The 19,498-nt window shown below is 36.9% G+C and overlaps 2 protein-coding genes across 2 annotated transcripts in view; both read left to right on the top strand.

Moving 5' to 3' along the window:
- The first annotated feature begins 2,490 nt into the window (after window positions 1–2,490).
- On the top strand, window positions 2,491–4,577 carry LOC138141925 (olfactory receptor 6K2-like). Its single transcript, XM_069062814.1, has one exon. It carries the CDS (start codon window positions 3,621–3,623, stop codon window positions 4,575–4,577), a length of 957 nt encoding a protein of 318 aa, XP_068918915.1. The 5' UTR covers window positions 2,491–3,620.
- Window positions 4,578–15,067: 10,490 nt separating this feature from the next.
- SPTA1 (spectrin alpha, erythrocytic 1) overlaps window positions 15,068–19,498 on the top strand; it is a 98,330-nt gene continuing 93,899 nt past the window's right edge. The window contains exons 1-3 of the mRNA XM_069062813.1: window positions 15,068–15,229; window positions 17,128–17,367; window positions 19,076–19,201. Coding sequence (XP_068918914.1) covers window positions 17,131–17,367; window positions 19,076–19,201 — 363 coding nt within the window. The 5' untranslated portion in view covers window positions 15,068–15,229; window positions 17,128–17,130. The remainder of the gene's footprint in view (window positions 15,230–17,127; window positions 17,368–19,075; window positions 19,202–19,498) is intronic.

Below are 19,498 nucleotides of genomic sequence, written 5' to 3'. Positions count from 1 at the left end.
CCTTCCTTTTTCAATATGTAAGGGCACACAAAGATGGTGATGATTGTAATATTGTTCCAATTAACTTTGTTCTACTTGTTCAATTCCTCTGCTGTTCCTATGTTTAGTCAGTCTAACTTTTGTTCTCAGTAGTATTATTTTGAAGAGTGGGACTAGGTTCCTAGGTTTAGTCTACCAGGTAAGTGAATTTCCACTCTTGTGAGTGATCCCAGTGTAGCTATTATTGAGAAAATCCTGACTGAGATAGTGCAAAAGAAAGGTCGATACAAACTGTGGTAGAGGAATAGTAGGTGCAGGGAATGGACTTTTCATCCTCCTTCTACATGGACCTCCTACAGGACTTTCATTGACTGCCAACTATCTTTCCTTTTTCCTGAATGAGTCAGCTGGTAAGTGTAAGGGAGTGCCAGCCAAGAAGCACCAGATGCCAGATTCATCTTCCTAATGCACTGATCAAATCACATCATTCCTCTGCTCAAAACTTTTCAATTTCCCCACATTGCTAATGGAATGAAATTCAAAGACCTTACTTGGACATTCAGAGAATCTCATTCTTTTTAATTTTTTAAAAACTTTTAATTTAATGTGTAAGAAATAGGACATTCCAAACTATAGAGGGTTTTTTTAAAAAAAAGGATTGTATAAGAAACTATGAAGTTCTGTTATATACTCTTTGGGTTTTTATTGTCATTTTAAAGTCAAAAATTACCTAAGTAATAACAAAAATTTCCTGTTTGTGTCCCCTTCTGAATTAATTTTTTTTCTTTCCTCTGTATGCATTATTATATTCTATTGATTGTTTTTCTCTTTTGCATCTCTGTCACTTGCCAATGTCATTCCCCTTTCCATCGCTGAATCCTTCCCTTGTAGCAAATAACTATAGTTAATCAAAACAAATAAACAAATTAGCTGAGTATGAAAACGTATGTCTCACATTGTATCTCAAGTCCAGGGGTTAGCAAATTATGGTCCATTGGGCATATCAGGCCCTATTCTAATCAACCATCTTCCTTCTAGGATGTGGAAAGCATGATTGATTCATCAGTCTTCTGAAATAATTACTGTTTGCTATATTCATCAGAATTCTGAAGTTTTACAACATAGTTTTCCTCTACATTGTTAGGGTCATCATCTAATTTTTTCTCCTGATTCTGATCATTTCACTTTGTATTGGTTCAGACAAGTATTCCTAAATTTTTTGAATTCTTCATATGCACGAATTTTTATGGGTCAGTAATATTCCATTATATTCACATACTATAGTTTGTTCAGTCTGTCCCCTTTTTATTTGGATTTTCATCATTTTATATCCTTGCTGCTTCAAAGAGTACCTGTGTGAATACTCTTGGATATATAGGTCTATTCCCTCTGTTTTTTTTTTCACCTATTCAGGGCCTATGCCTAGTAATGATTTTGTGGGATTAAAGGGCATATATATTTAGTGATTGGGGGAGAGAAAAGTTCTAAATCATGTTCCTCAACCTTTGACAAATTCACATCTCTGCTGAGTACTTTAGTACACCTGTCTTTCTAGTTTGTCCCACATTTTCCATTTTCATCTTTTCTTATCTTTGCCAAACTGATATGTGTAAAGTGAAACCTCCGTTTAATTTGAATTTCCCTTATTAATGATTTGGAATATTCTTTCACATGGTTCTTGATAGTTGGCATTCCTTCTTTTGAAAATTGCTTGTTCACATCCTTACAGCTTTTGACAACTTATCTACTGAGGGAATCACTCTTGTTCTCATATATTGGTATCAATTCTCTACATTACATTGAAATCAGACTTTTGTCTGCAACATTTGCTGCAAGGATTTTCCCCATTTAATTGCTTTATTTCTAATTTTAACTGCATTAATTTTGTTCATGCAAAACTTTCAATTTTATGTAATTAAAATTGTCTATTTTAACTTCAATTCTCTTACTTATTTAGTTAAAAATTCTTCTTATAGCCATAGTTAGGGGGCAGCTAGGTGGTACAGTGGATAAGACATCAGGTCTGGAGTCAGTAAAATCTGAGTTCAAATCCAGCCTCAGACACTAATATGCAACCCTGGTCAAGTCACTTATCCTTTGTTTTGCCTCAGTTTTCTCATCTGTAAAATGGGCATAATAATAATTGCTTACCTCCCAGACCATGTTGTAAAGATCAAATGAAATTATAATTGAAAAGAATTTAGCATAGTATCTGCCATATAATAAGCACTACAGAAATATTTGTTATTATTGTTGTTGTGAAAGGTATCTCCTATTCTTCTCTAAATTTGTTTATAATAAGACCTTTGTACTTAGGTCATGAATCCATTTGGAATTTAATTTTGTGTATGGTATACAGGAAACTAGGTATACCTATTTTTTTTGACACTTACTTTTTTTCTAGTTTTGCCAAAAGTTTTTGTTGATTCCCAGTCTGATTCTAATCTATCTTTCAAACTTCACAGCACTCCTTCTTATGTAATAATAAGAGTTCTTTGTGATTCATTATGAATGCTCTAAAATTTTCAAATTACTTTGTTTACAAAAGGCTTGTGAAGTAGGTATTGCAAGTATAATTACCCTCATTTAACAGATAAGGAAACGGAAGGTTCAGGTGGTTGTGGTTGATTTCTGGCATAGAATTAGAAATTGTTAAAGACAGAACTCAGTTCCAGGTTTTCTTGACTCTGTTCAGTGCTCTAAGCCACTGACAAACTGGGCTACTTCCTCTTCCTGAACATATCCATTCTTTGTACTTTTGTCTTTGTTCCTGCTGTTTCTTACATGTAGACTACTCTCCCCTCCACTGTGGAACACCCAGCTCAAATGATGTCCTCTCTGTGGCGCCTTTCTTGCTGTCTCTGGTCAGACATCATCTCTGCTTTCTCTGAGCCTTCAGGGAACTTTGTTTTTAATTATCTTTTTCTCCCCTTATAATATTGTATTTTGCATTATTGATATTTGGAGCATTTCTTATCTCCTTTCGCAAGTTTGTAATTATCTTCCTTGAGGTTAAGGATTGTTTCATTTATATGTATACTTCCCCTTGTATTCCAGTGCCTTACATATAGAAAATTGGTAATAGTTTCTTGAATGATGGAAAGAAATAAAGAAGGAAAGAATGAAGAATGGTCACACTGGCTTCTAGCATTTTTGCCTAGCTCTCAATAGTTAGCTCTGAAATTCCAGATCCATTAAGCCAAGATGCTGAGATCCCTATCCTATGAATAACATTTCTTCCTTTCATATATGTATGTATAAACATAGACATATATGTATATACATGTATATATACAAATATTTTTCATATTCTAAATAAGAAAGGGACCAATATAGAAGATAGAAGTCAATGAACAGAAGAGAAGACAGACAAGAAGCCTGAATGCTATGTGCCACTCCGATAAATTTAAGTGTTATTATTTACATTTATTTCAATGATTGTTACCATTTGGGGAAGGTAATGGGTTACTGGGAAGTGGAGGAATGCTATTTCGGAGGTATAATATAATAGTGAGCATAAATAATTGAACTATTATCTTATCAGAGAATAAAAGATAGCAAGCATATCTCATTCTCTATATTGGAGTTCCAGAAATCTCCATGTCTTTTATTTTGCCTTCAAAGGTGATGTCACTAAGGGGATGGAGAATGAGAATCAGACGGTGGTTATTGAATTTCTCTTCACTGCATTCCCCCATTTCCAGGAAGGTGGTTTTCTTTTCTTCATCCTCCTGCTCTTCATTTACCTATTCATCATCATAGGCAACTCCATGGTCTTCGCTGCTGTCATTCTAGACTCTCGTCTCCACACACCCATGTACTTCTTCATTGGTGTCCTTGCTTTCCTGGAGATTTGGTACACCACGACCACCATCCCAAAGATGCTTACCAACCTGATAAGTGAGCAGAAAACCATCTCCATTGCTGGTTGCCTCCTGCAGATGTATTTCTTCCATTCTGTTGGTATCACTGAAGTTTATCTTTTGACCACTATGGCCATGGATAGATACCTGGCCATCTGCTACCCTCTCCGTTATCCCACCATCATGACTTCACAACTTTATATTCAACTGACCCTGGGCTGCTGCTTCTTTGGCTTCTTTACTCCACTCCCTGAAATTGCTTGGATTTCCACACTGCCATTTTGTGGTCCAAACCAAATTAACAACATTTTCTGTGACTTTGACCCCATACTGAACCTAGCTTGTGTAGACACAGGCTCTATTGTGCTGATTAAAGTGGTGGATATTGTCCATGCCATAGAGATCATCTCAGCCATTTCACTGGTGACTTTGGCCTACATCCGGATCATTGGAGTGATTCTAAGGATCCGATCATCTGAGGGACGTCGGAAGGCCTTCTCCACCTGTGCCTCCCATCTTGCTATTTTCTTGACCTTTTTTGGGAGTGTAGCCCTCATGTACCTGCGCTTCAATGCCAAATATTCTTTTTTTTGGGATACTACTATTACTCTGATGTTTGCTGTATTATCTCCTTTCTTCAATCCCATTATTTATAGTTTGAGAAACAAGGAGATTAAGGGGGCCATCAAAAAATACATGTGCCAGTCAAAGATTTTCACATGCTATTCCAGTTAACCAAAATGGGGTAGCTACCAGAAAGTGGAAACTGGACAGCTTTAAGTACTAAAAATGCATAATTCCACTCTACATATATCCACCTCCTGGTTTCTGTGGCTTCCTTCAAGTTTCAATTAAAGTCTCACCTTCTATAGGAAGCCTATCTGAATCCCTATTCATTCTAATGCTTTCCCTCACTCGATTGTTTCCTATTTATCCAGTACATAGCTTGTTTGTATACTTGTTTATATATATACACTTGTTTTGCTTGTCTCCCTATTAGATTGTGAGCTCCTTGAGAGCAGGGACTGCCTTTTGACTTTTTCTGTATCCCCAGTTCTTAGCAGAGTTACTGGCATATAGTATGTGCTTAATACATTTTTATTGAATGACTGACTACATATGTATGATAAAGAACACTGTTCCTGTGTTTATTTTCTCTGTTAATATATAATAAATGTTGAGGTCAGACTTTTATTTTTTTTGTCAGTCTTTTAAATATGGTCAAAAATGAAGTTAGAGGAATCAATAATCAGCATGACCAAAGTTGGATAGAAAGAATTGATAGTTTCTTGGGTGTCTGCTCTTTTGAAGTCAGATTGAGATCTCTTCTTCTCTAAACATTTTTCTGAGGCTAGGGATCAGAAAGGTAAATGCCACATCCCTGGGATTCAGACAAGACTTTGCAAAGCTTCATGCAATTTCCATTAGTAAATTCAGTCAGCTCTTATTTGTGGAGAAGAGCAACATAGATAATTCAAAATGGTAGATAACTTGATAAATATGTTTTTGTACTTATATATAGAAGGAAATGCAAAATACAGCTAATGTTCTGGGAATTTTACTAGTAAAAGTACCATATAGGTGTCAGCTTTTTATAATCAAAAGTCATTTATTAAGCTCAGATGAACCAGGTAGTATGATTATGAGGGTTGCCTTATAAACTATATGATCATATTAACATATATGTGTATATATAAACATATACACACATGTGTGTATATATGTATGTAATCCAAGATATAATGGAAAGAACACTGACCTAAGAATGAGAAAAACTGAGTTTTGATACAAACCACCATTTATTAGTTATACAGGGTATCCCTAAAGTCTGGACACATAGGAAATCTCATTAACTATTAATTTTGTCAAGAAATGAATGAAATTTTCAATAGCATTTTATTTAGTTAGCATAAATGAAATTTCGTAGGAAGACATAGGAGACACATAGGGAATCTCATTAATTAATTAATTTAATTAATCTCATTAATATGGAAAATAGTTCCCAACAGTTAATGTAAGATTTTATTCCATATGAAATTGTCATGACTAAAATTTATGCTAATTGAATAATATTCTGTTGAAAATTTCATTTCTTGAAAATATGCTTAGTTAATGATATTTCCTATGTGTCTGGACTTTATGGACACCCTGTAATTAGCTACATTGCCTTGGACAAGTCACTTAGCCATTCTGGAATTCCGTTTTATCATTTGTAGCATAGCAGAAATAATAACTATACTACTTACCTCACAGGGTTACTTTTAAGAAAAGCACTTAGTAAATTATAAAGAACTAGAGAAATATGAGCTCAAGTCAATATTGTTGCTATTTCATATCGAGCTACTCATATTTTCATGTCAGTTAGAAAGTTTCCTTGGAATAGTCAGTATTCTAAAAATTATGACAGCATCTGGGTAGATGCAAGATTAACCCCAAAGGTAATTGGGCTTTTATGGGGGTGACTTGCCTAGTAATCACTACTTTTGGGATTTTTTTTGATGAAGTTGGGGTGCAGGAGTCAAAGCAGCAATGGCCTACCACTCAATGGCTAAGTAGTCCCTTGGCATGGAAATTTGCCTGCTTGTTTTGTAGGGGCAACCTGGCCCCAGAAGATTGAATGCAATTATTGCTGACTTTGATAGGAAGACCAGATTGCATGAGATTTAGTCATTAGCTAATCCCTTCCTCAGGCAGACTTTTAGAGCCTTTTGAAAATAAGAATTAATTCTGAAGAAAGAAAGAATACTTTTCTTTCACAAGAAAAGTAGCTGATAAAATGGTTCCTAAAATGGCAAAACCAATAAAAGGAATCAAGCCCTCACCCTGAACAAAGCTATAGTTGTCAAGGTTCCAGGCTAGGCAGAGCCTTAGAGTCTAACTTAAGAATACTTGCAGGATAATGAAGTCCAGCACCCCAATCAATTGATGAAGATTTTATAAAGAGTTTACCATTTACCAAATACTTTGTCAGGGTCTAGAGACACAGTCAGGAATGAAACAGGCCCTGCCCTCAATGAGTTTATGTCTCTCAGGGAAGCAACATGCATGCATGTGTTATGTGTGTATGTATATGCATGTATACATGTATGTGTGTATATGTAACAATACATATATTTAATGTAATGCATGTATGTATACACAACACATACATACATATACATATGGAGACGCACATGGCTACAGTTATATAATATTTGAGATCCTGGTTTTTTTTCAACTCAATTTTAGCAGTATAGAGGGTTCTTAGTAAGGAATTCTCTCTACCAATGTATATGTCATTTTTCTTTCTTTTTTTTTTTTTTTTAGAGTCAACTGATTTAAGTGACTTGCCCAGGGTCACATAGCTAGTAAGTGTCTGAGGTCAGATTTGAACTCAGGTCTTCCTGACTTCAGGGCCCATACTCTATCTACTGAGCCACCTAGCTGCTCCTATAAACCACTTTTCTTAGTGTTGTCTATAGCACTGAGTGGCTCAGAGGTTTGCCCCAGGATCATATATTCAGTATTTGTTAGGGGCAAGCCTTGAACCCAGGTCACCACATAACATTTCATGCAAAACATAAATTATAGGATAATATTGGTGAGGGGGGGGGTGGAGGATGCAGAAAATACTATGATCTGGGGTAATCAGGAAAAACTTAATGTGGAATGTAGAAATTGAACTGTTTGGAAGGAAACTAGGGATTTTCAGTGGTGGAGGTGAGGAGAGAGTACATTCTAGGCAGGAGGGAAAGTCAGTACAAAGACAAGAAGCTGGGAGATGGAACATCCTGTGTGAGGAATAGAAAGAAATTTGCCTGTATTGTAGAGTGTTAAGGGACTAATGTATTAAACTAAAAAAGTAGGTTGATGCCAGGTTGAAAAGGGCTTTAAATGCCAAAAGAAAAGTATGCATTTGACCCTAAGTGACTGAAATGTATATTGATCAAGGGAGTGACATGGTCAGACTTTGTGCTTTAAGAAAATTACTTTGAAGGCTGAATCAAGGAGAGATTCAAGAAGAGAAAGAGTTTAAGAGGCTGATGTCATGCCCACGACTTGGCTCTGGTGATGATGAGGTGGGGCTGAGAAGAGCTATCTGGGAAGGGCTGATTAGTTTGTTGTGGGAAGCCTAGATCTGCTCAGAGCTGATAATAACATATGAGTATCCCTCCTATTAGACTTTTCTCTTGGCTATGGGAACCTTTATACCCTTCATGTTAATAGATAATAAAATGTCTAAGGGATAGGAACTTACTTACATGGGGAGCATGGAAACTATTTTTCTTTCTACCTCCAAACACACCAAAAAGCTTGTATCTTCATGGGTTCAGAATAAGAAACAGTGTCTTGTTTAGCATAGAGTTTGATAGAGGGGGTCTCTGTCATCTTAATTCGGTCAGGAGAAAATACATGCTCTACAGCCTTGGGTTCACTCCTGACTTTGTATGCAGCCATGGAGTCAAGTCAACAAGCATATATTAAATTCTTATTATGTGCCTAATATTCCGGGCTTCAGTTTTGTTTGTTTGTTTCTTAGTTGGTTTTATCCATAAATACAGGGATACAATCCTTATCCTGTTGTCTTCAAAGATCACTTTGAATATATATGAAAAAAATTTGTTATGAGTATTATGGACTCTTGAAAAGAAAAGCGAAATAATATAGAACTTATTATCATTATAGAATCTGTCCAGTAACATTTTTTTCACTAGTTTTCACTTCTAATAGGCAGGTTACTTCTCCAAGTTGACATGCTTTCCATTCCCTCTGCTTCCAAATTATGTATCTCTTCTTCCATTTTCAAAACTCTAATTCTATCTTCTGGAATGCCTTCCATGACACACTTCATGTGTCTTTACTCTCCCCTTCCTCCAGCTGATTTCTCCTGTATCTTTCAAACTCTTAAAAAATATTGTGCTTGGGGTAGCTAGGTGGCCCATTGAATAGAGCACTGGCCCTAGAGTCAGGAGGACCTGAGTTCAAACCCAGATTCAGACACTTGGTACACTCACTAGCCATGTGATTTTGGGCAAGTCACTTAACCCCAGTTGCCCTCCCCAAAGCAATATATATATATATATATAGTGTTCTAAACACCTTGGTGATTCATAAGTACTTCTTTGCATCTGTTGTATATGTCATGTTTGTTTTTTTTTTTTGAGGAGAGAAGGCAAGGTAATTGGGGTTAAGTGACCTGCCCAAGGTCACACAGCTAGTAAGTGTCAAATGTCTGAGATCAGATTTGAATTCAGGTCCTCCTGACTCCAGGGACAGCACTCTGTTCACTATGCCACCTAGCTGTCCCATATTATGTTTTTAATATATATTTCTTCAATCATCTCTCTTTGACCTGAAGCAACTTCACGGCTTCAAGGGACTCTGTCTCTTCTTCAGTCTATCTCTAGCCTTGCTCCCAGTTCTGCATTGGACCATGATTTCCACTACCTCCACATTTGAGAATGGAGATCCACCCTTGGAACCACCTTGGGCTTTGATGGGCCAGCTTTATTAAATTCTTGTTCAGTTCTAGGGCTGTACCTGCACTTCCTAATATCATTACAATTTTCATATATCTCCAGCCACTTCGTCAAATGTCTACTTCTGCCCTCCCTGCCCTACTTTCCAGTGCCCTCATTAATGAGGTCACCCGTCATTAAAATGCAAGTTCCTAGATGGGTAGGGAATGTCTTGCTTGCTTTGATTTGTATACCCAGTGCTTAGCAGATTGCCTGGCACATAATAAGTACATAATAAGTGTTTCTCTCTCTCTCTCTTTCTCATCTCTGTCTCTGTCTCTCTGTCAGTCTTTCTGTTCCTCTTGGTCACTTACAATGCCTAATTATTACCTTTCCTTTGGAGAATGAAAATAGTGATGAAAAGGAAGTTGGAACCCTTAGTTCCTAAATTTCCTTCAAGACTTTCCCAAAATGTGCTCCTGGCAGATAATGCCAACAATGAATGATTTTCCTTAGGGACCAGATAAGCTCTTTAACCACAGAAGACCTGGACAGTCAGGATGGAGATGAGCAGACAGACCTGACTTCTCTAACATAAAAGATCACTTGTACCTGGTTGAGCTAGTTATAGTCCTGGACCTCCCCTGGGCTTTTGAAAGAATTCCTAATACTGCCCTATAGATTTCTGGGCATGATCTTAGACTTTTAAAATTGATCAATTTTAATCCCTCTTCCTTATTAATCTTCAGTGTCTTTTAAAAGATATGCATCTCTTTTTTTTTGTAAGCATTCGGGGTTAAGTAACTTGCTCAAGGTTACATGGCCAGTTATTTCAATATGAATCTTCTTTATGAGCTCTCCATTAAAATGGCATGGAATAGTTTGGATGATACACATTCGTTATTCACTCTTTTTTTGGAGTGTATTTATTAGTCAGCTTACCTATCTTACCTATCTCTCCTTACTAGTCATGATACTCATCTGTCATTACCTGGACTGGTAGTCATGAGACAACGTTGCTTTCAATTAGAATTGTTGCTTGGCATAAAAGTGCAAATATAATTATCTAAAATTGCTGATAGATGGAAATAATGGTGGGGGGTCGTTATTGGATGGAACAAAGATGGATCTTGGCAAAAATGAAATTCATTAAACCAACGTTATTAAATATATTTATTTCTACATATATACCCAAATCAATATCTATTCATGCAAAATATTATACAGTAGAAGAGAACCTTAAAAACTTCATTTCAACAAGGCATTTTCCATTCATATGTTAAAGTCATAGAAAATTCCTTAAAACATGCAACTATACAGATAATCTAATAAACAAAAGATGGAGTCAAGTATACTTGCCAAGAGTGATTGTCCCTGACATCAGAGAATGACCAACATTGAATCGAAATGTATTAGGGATTCACTATAGATGGTGAGATTCAATGGAGGATCCTGTGACTTTTATTGTACTAATTGCATCAGTCCTTAGAACAAGTGTAGAGCTTTCCAAATGAGATCACTTAAAATAATTCTGCATCACTTAAAATAATTCTGCATAACTATCTACACAGAAAACATCAAGTGTATAAAACATGCTTGTCATTCTGGCTACTATATACATATACATGTCATTGTATGGCTAGCCAACAGTGCTGGTTCATTGGACCACATATTTTTTACAAACTCTGCAGATGAATAATGAACTGGGTTCAGACTTGAAGAAGAATATGAGAGCTGAGTAGTTTACTTTTGGAAAATGACACAATACATACAATGATAGCAAGGCATTCCCCGAAAAAAAAAAAAAAACTACATATTTTTAACACCAGTATTCTTCCAGAGATGCTGCAAGTAATGAAACTTCATAATCTCAGATGAATCAAAATTTTAGGTGGTAAGCCCAAGTAGGATACAGCACAGGATCAATAAAATTTTATATACAAAAAGTGATCCAAATAATATTGCTGAAAAGCTGTATAACCAGAGAAGGAAGTAGGCTACTTGGGAAGCAAGAGAAAGGGATAATGAATGAAGAAGGTAAATGCTACCTTCATAACCAAATAATGGTAAAAAGCTTGTGGAATACTTATGGGAGGAAATAACTAGGGTCATACAAGATGGAAAGATATGATGGGTTCTAATCTAGATCACACTGATGAGTCACAGATCCATTGACATTTCAACATATAAGCATTTATGTGATTATAGTTAGTGTAAAATGGTGTCTACCTCTTGGAAAAAGGTTCCTGGGCTTCTTGTGAACACTTTCCCTGTCCTTCCTTGGTAGGGTTACCATAACTTCTTTTTATTTTCTTTTCTACTAGTACTAAATATGGTTTGATGTTTAGCTGTAAGGACCAGAGGAGAAAGCACAAAGGTCTTGGGTCTCTTTCATTTTAAAAATACACTTTGAATCTAAGAAGAAGGGAAAGAAATGAAAGTATTTATATACTGTGCTCTAGGCACTAAGTACTTTTTTATATATAAATATTATTATCTCACTGGATTCTCATAACAATCCTACAAAGTAGTTACTATTATTATCATTTCCATTTTAGAATTGAGGAAACAGAGATAAAGAGGAAGTTATTTACCCATGTCACACAGCTAGCATTAGACCAGATTTGATCTCAGGATTTCCTAATCCCAGGTCCATCACTCTTTGCCCCAAGCTGCCTCACTGAAGGATAACAGAAAGAATAACACTGAAGGAGTAGCAGAACACAAAACAAAACACACACACACAACCAAACATCCTGTCCCATATTCAGCCTCCTATGGAAGAGGCTGCCCTTCCCAGCCTGTGCTTGAAATGCAAGTAAAATGTAACCTCTTTGAGGGTAGGAAGTGTCTCGCTTTTGCCTTTGTATTCCAAGTACTAAGCATAGTATCTGCCACACAATAGGTACATTGATCTATTATTATAATCTCATCTATATCCAACAAGCCTAACTCACTAACATCTTATATCTCTTCCCTTATTTTCCATTGGGGGGGGGGGATTGTCTGGTTAAGAGCAGTTCTCTAACTCTCTTTTTTTCATTTACTTTCCCTGAGTAAGGTCTTCTTTCAAACAGTCTTCATCAACAGATCCATCCTTAATACAGTCTCAGCTATCCATAGTTTTATCAGCTACCCAAACCCCCACACCCAATTCCATCTTCTATGGCTGAGTGATATATATATATATATATATATATATACATATGTATCTATCTCACTATATATATGGAAATAGGAGACATGGGAGAACATATGGCATTTCTTTTCTTTTTTTTTAGCTTTTTTTTTTTGGAGGTAGGAGGGCAGGGCAACTGGGGTTAAGTGACTTGCCCAAGGTCACATGGCTAGTAAGTATTATGTATCTGAAGCTAGATTTGAACTCAGGTTCTCCTGACTCCAGGGTTGGTGCTCTATTCACTGAGCCACCTACCATGTTTCCCTGATAATAAGACACTGTCTTATTAATTTTTTTGGAAAGAAAAATACCAGAGGGCTTATTTTCAGGGGAGGGCTTATGTTGTCCTGCCTCAGCTCTCCTCCGCGGCACTGCTCTCAATGGCGCCAGCAAGCAAATCACTGGGGAAGAACAGGATGACGTGCTTACTGCTGCAGCTCTGATTGGATGCAGCTCGGAGCGCGGTGTGCGTTTCACCGGGGGGGGAGGGGGGGGGAACGGTGCATACAGAGGGTACCGTAATGTCTCGTGTAGCACAGGGGGTCACCTTCACTACAGTAGCAATCTCAATAGGGCTTATTTTCTGGGGAGGGCTTATTTTAGAGGAATCTTACACAGTAAGGGGAGGGCTTATTTTCGGGATAGGTCTTATTATCAGAGAAACACGGTAGCTGCCTCACATATGGCATTTCTAAGACCAGAGCTTTCCTTGGAAATTCAGACACTTTTCAGTTGTGTACAACTCTTTGTGACTCCATTTGGGATTTTCTTTGCAAAGATACTGAAGTGGTTTGCCATTTCCTTCTCCAACTCATTTTGCAAAAGAGGAAACTGAAGCAAATAGGATTAAGTGACTTGCCCAGGGTCACACAATTTAGTGAGTATCTGAGGCTGAATTTGAACTCAAAGTTAAGCCCAGCACTCAATTCACTGGGTTACCTAGCTGCACCCTTGGAAATTATCCTGAGTAATGTGAAACTTTATCAAGAAAAATAATTTTGGAAACTATTCAAACTAAGAATTTTCAAGCTTTTTCTAACACACAAGTCATCCGTTTCTCCTCCTTTACCTTTTCTTCTTCCTGTTCCTCCTCCTCTTACCAATTGTGATCTGAATCACTAAAAATGAGCACTGTCTTTCAAATTAGGAGTCCTGGCCTCAATTCCCTTCTGGTATGAGCTTACTAATTGTGTGACCTTAGGCAAATAATTTAACATCCTTAGGTCTCAGTTTCCTCATCTGTATAATCAATTGGCTTCTGAGGTTACTTCTAACTCTAGATCTATGATCCTGAATTACACTCATATGAAAGCACAGATCCTCTAAAGTACAAAGGGTTGACAGTCTACAATGATTCAGGAGAGCACTATCAAGATGATGAAGGGTACTGAGGTCATACCATATAGGGGTCATTCAAAGGAACTCAGGATGTTTAGCCAGGAGAAAAAAAGAAGAAAAAGGAAAAAAAAACTTCAAGGGACATGATGCTGCCTTCAAATATCTAAGACTGTGACAAATGAAAAAGGCTTAGATTTGTTTGGTCTCAAAGGACTGAACTAGGAGAAACGAGGAGCATAAGATCACAAGGAGGTAAATATAGGTTTGATGTTAGGACAAACTTACTAACAATTAAAAGGATTTCAAAGTTGAGTGGGCTCTCTATCTCAACATTTTGAATCTATATTACTGGAAACCTTCAAGAAAAGGCTTGCTGTTCAGTCATGTCCAACTCTTCTTGATCCCATCTGGGGTTTTCTTGACAAAGATACAGGAGTGCCATTTCCTTCACCAGCTCATTTACAGATGAGAAAACTAAGACAGACAGGGTTAAGTGACTTGCCCAGGGTCACACAGCTGTTAAGTGTCTGAGGCCAGATTTGAACTCATGAAGATAAGTTTTCCTGACTACAGGTTTGGAACTTTATCCACTGTACCACTTAGCAAAGACTATGTAACCACTTATCAGAAATATTGTAGAGAGGATTCCTTTTCTGGTAGCAGTGGAGCAGATAAAGGGTTCTTAACCTAGGGTTCATGAACAGTTAAAAAAATTTACCCTGTAACTATTTCAATATAATTGGTTTCCTTTGCAAGTGTATGTGTTTTATTCATGAATTTTAAAACATTAGTCTAAGAAGGGCTTCATAGTCTTCAGCAGACATCCAAAGGGAGCCATAGCACAAGGTAATAAAAAATTTAAGAAGCCCTACCCGAGATGAACTCTTGAGCTCCCTCCCAACTCTGAGATTCTGTGTGTCTGTGAGGTTAGATAAACAAACTGGAGGGACAGCCTTGTGATTCCCTGCTGCTGCCTTTGCCTTTCTTAGTACAGTGCCTGGCACATAGTAAGCCATTAACAAGTACTTAATGATATGTTGACTTTGTTTTTCCTTAAAAACAAAACAAAACAAAACAAAACCAGAAACATAGCCCTCGACTTATCCCCGAGCCAAAGTTTTCCAAACTAACTAATAGTCTTATTTACCCTCTTTTGAAGCCTGAGAGACACCTCAGGAACCTGCTGAGTCATGTAGCAACTGAAGAGAGGCCTGAGTTGTTTCTGTCTGGGGCAGATAATGTAGATTTTTCATGGCAGGGCTCTGGGCCTAGGGTGGGCTGCATCTCTCCATTTCCCGCCCACACCTCCAATAGTCAGTGGTATTAGACAGGCCCCAGCAAATCTTCTCTTTTTTTGGAAGAGAAGATTGGGGGTTTGGTCTCCATTGGAAGCAGTTGTTCAGGAAAAGAGGGAACTTTTACCAAGGGATATCGTGAGTACAGAATTTCCATTAGTGCAAAATGCCATTAATCCAATTTGTTCCTTCTATCTTATCCCTAACAAAGACTTTCAGTGAAGGCATTGTACTTTGTGTTTCGTTGTTGTTGTTGCTGCTGTTGTTATTGTTGTTCAGAAAACAGAAGACTTTTTATTTTTAATTTTTCCATATGGAACAATATTTTGCATGAGGTATTGTGTCTGATGCCTGAGTAAAGCAGGGATTTGGCAACAATCCTTGGTTCATTGTGTTATTTGGGGACATATTATAATTTTTACTTGGGATTTGAACTTTTAAGCAATAGATTAAAAGAATGAGCCCATTCTATGAATATACCAGTAGTAGCCAGCAATACATTATAGGCAAAGGAATCAAGGAAAGGTTCAAAGACTTGACTAAATAAGAAGTCATTGCACAAGACTCCAAATAAATTGGGTAGGACTGATAGAGATACCACTCTACACAGGAATGGCCAGTATTTCAAATGGGAGGTTTTGGTCATTATGTAGGGAAGATTGTTAGGACAAACTTCTTTGTACAGAGAGAGGAGATGGAATTCATAGTGATGAAGATAACATAAAAGTTTATGAATTCACTTCTCACATATTCAGTATTCATAACAAATAAATGATAGTTAGGCTAAAATATACTTTGGTGTATTATCTATGAAAATAGGGATTACTAAACAAATTAGTAGTGTGAACAAATTACTCTATTCAATTCACCATTTCTTAAGAGTCAACCAAGTGCATGTGCTAGGCATTGCCGATACAAAGATGAAACATGGCATTATCTCTGATCTCAGAGACTTTATAATTAAATCATTTTGAGATATCTCTATAATCAGAGACTTTTTGAAAAAAAATTAAGTATATATTTGCACAATGTCAAACTATTCCTTTCCATTAAAACAAATCTTGAAGAAAATATTCTTGTTAAATCATTTCCTATTGCTCTAGGTCTTTGAAAACAAGAGAATTATATTCCCTTAAAATATTTTATAATTCAGACTTCTCACTAATCCCAAATAATTTAATAAAATCAGCAGAATTTTATTGTACTTATTAGTTAGTAGAACCAAGACTTTAGGAAAGTTGATGGAGGAGCTTTGGACTTTTCCCGAAGACCAATCCCCTGGGAAGCATAGTAGATCACGGGATCATAAGGCTCAGATCTGAAATGGAGCTGGGAGATAATATAATCCAATTCTTTATTTTATGTAGGAGGAAATTGAGAACCAGAGATATTGTGACTTCTTCAAAGTTACACAGGGAGTAAACAACAGAGCCCATAAAAACCCTGGCCCTTTGACTCAAAGCCATTGCTATTAGCCTATGCAGTAGCTAAAGTAGGGAGAAAAGGAGGCTTGTTTTAGTGGTGGTGGTTGTGGGTGTGCCACGGATAGTTAAGGAGAATAATGCTGCTACAATCTAAAAAATGTTTTGGGAAGTATAGAATGAGACACACATGGCCAATGAGTGAATTTGTTTTTCTTGACTCTCTACTTATTCACTATGGAGAGGAGGAGAAGATGGGGTAGTGATAATGGTAGTAATGCAAAAAGAAAAAGGAGCATAATGAAACATTTGAAAATACACAGAAGAGAGAAAAAGGAAGTCAAGAAAGAGATAGAGATGTGCAAAGCAGTGTTGACATATTGAATATATACTTTTTAATAAGTTCTATGTGATAAAGATGTATAGTTTTTACCCCTTTTTCTGTCTGTTCTCTTTTGTGTATTGTTCACATCTATTGATGTTTGTTTAGTTCATAATAAAAAAAGAAATTAAAAAAAATATCCATCTTGGCAGAGCCCTGGGTGGAGTAGATATTATAGGAAAGAAAATAAAAATTTCTCAGCAAGTCATTCACAGAAGTTTTTAATCTTATAGATAATGGAGAGTACTGGAATGAAAGTGCTGGAAACAGCTGAAGAGATCCAGGCAAGGCGACGAGAAGTGTTGAGTCGGTACCAGCGTTTCAAAGAGCTTGTTGCTGAACGTGGTCAGAGGCTTGAAGATTCTTATCACTATCAGGTTTTCCGGCGAGATGCAGATGACCTGGAGAAATGGATCTTGGAGAAACTTAAGATTGCTTCTGATGAGAACTACAGAGACCCAGCTAATATACAGGTCACTTAGGGGACTCTATCTAAATGTTTTCCCCAAGTGCAGGTTTTCCACCTTAGAAAAGACAAAAGTTATTCAGGATCAGGGTCATAAAGAAAGAAAAAAGAGCCAGTGGACTAGGAGCCTGAAGGAAAGTGTGCCAGAAGTAAAGATGATGTCTTGATCTTTTTACTAAGTTGTCAGATGAAATCTTAGAGAGATGAGACTAGAAGGAGGGAGTGATGTAAAAAGAGATAGGTTCATTTGGTCTAAATAGTATACAAAACTTTATGTGAACACGCATCAACCAGTCAGACTCCCATAATGTCAGTCTAGAGAGTAGAGCTTCTAAGAATTGAGCTTTCATGACAGCCCATGTGATATCAACAGGAGATAAAGCTTGAAGTAGAGTACTATGGAGGCAGTACTTAATGCCTCATTTTTGAATCTATTGCAGGGAATCTTCGGTTACCCTCAGTATCCGATTTTCCAAAGAGTTAGTGTTGTACCACATGTAACCCAATAAGAGAACATAGGAAAAAAGGTAGCTCAATATAGAGATTGTCAGTGCTGTAGCAGTTGAATGAGGTATCCTCATGGGGAGAGTAATAGGGGGAAGGTGGTCACTCTTCTGAAAGGAACAATAAATGTAAAATGGAGGAACTGTCATAGTTGACAGGAAGCTAAATGTGATGGCCTTGTTTTCAGCAACACAATTAATCCTTTCCACTGAAGAGGAGAAACATTTAGTTTACTTTATGTACCACTGAAGAAAGCAATTGAGATCATGCAGGTGTGGTGGTGGTGGTGGAAGTCTTTATTGGGAATGGTGCTCAGGGTTACTTAAGTAAAAACAGGAGCACTTAGACAAAAAGATGCAGGATAAAGACAGAACTGATAAAAAAAAACACTATGACCATGTTAAAAAAAATTTGTACAGATGATAAAAAGACCAGACAGGTACACCATGAGCAAATAACAGGTTGTGATTATTTCATTCTTCCATTGATGTTCTCATCATGATCATGGCCAAGAGATAACTCTCGACATCTTGAAATCTATGCACAGGAAGAAGAAGCTCTAGAAGTTACCATCAAACCACATAGATTTTGAATACAATGCCTGTGTATGTTATCTTAGGATCTCTCTGGATAACTTCAGAGAAACTCTTTACCAGAAGTTGGTCACCAAGAAATGGTTTGGTCATAGCAACTCAACAAGACTACTAAGGAATGAGGAGGGGAAGAGAAGAAAGTAATCTATAATAATGAAAATGTACACATAGTTATATTCACAGGTCTTTGAAGTATACATATTATTTCAGTAAAGTCAATGTATGTGAGTGTGTTTCCTTTTTGGCAAACTGTAAATGGCTAAATGTAAAGAGATCATATATTATGAGCTTGGGGAGATCTTAAAGTTTTCTGTTTAAATTTAGTCATTTTTTAATTTGATTTTTTTGATGGCATTATATTTATAATGAATATATACAGTCCCTTACCTTTGGTATCTGGGTTTCTAAAAAAAATTGGTCATGAATATTCTACTCCTTCCTACCTCTAGAGAACAATTTATTCTAAAATGTGGATACGCTAGCCTTATACATTGGTTATCAATTCTTCTCAGAATGAAAGAAGGAACAAGGTGAACTCTGATGCTTTCTGAAGGATCTTGGGAAGTGGGAGTGAGGTCTGGAATGCCCTAACGATTTTCTTTGACTTCTAAACTGCAGGGGAAATACCAGAAACATCAATCCTTTGAAAATGAGGTGCAAGCAAAATCTAGGGTGATTCCTGATCTGGAAGAAATCAGAAGAGTTCGATTTGCTGAAGGACATTTTGCTCATGAGGACACCAAGGTTAGTGGAGTTCTAGAATCAATCAATTGGTCAACCAAGAAAGACTTATTAAAGGCCTACTATGTTGACACTCACTGTTCTGGGTCTTGACAGAAAATGAAACTACTCATTCTGAAGGAGCTTACTCCTATCAAGGGAGACAACATAGGCATATAGTATTACATAACAAAGGAATGCAAAACAAATGAAAGATTGATAAATATAAAATTGTTAGGATGGAGGGAGGGCATTAGAAGTTGGTAGGAACCTTCATGTAGAAAGTACTTGAATCTTATCTCCTATATAGAGGAACTTCCT

Source organism: Petaurus breviceps, unplaced genomic scaffold (assembly GCF_028583685.1).
Source record: "Petaurus breviceps papuanus isolate PSGF00001 unplaced genomic scaffold, PetGlider_PUasm1.0 90510, whole genome shotgun sequence".
In the NCBI taxonomy this organism is placed as follows: Eukaryota; Metazoa; Chordata; class Mammalia; order Diprotodontia; family Petauridae; genus Petaurus; species Petaurus breviceps.
This window is presented reverse-complemented; position numbering and strand designations above follow the sequence as displayed.

Excerpts from the sequence above, each read along its gene's own strand:
- LOC138141925 (XM_069062814.1), top strand. The coding sequence starts at position 3,621 with ATGGAGAATGAGAATCAGACGGTGGTTATTGAATTTCTCTTCACTGCA.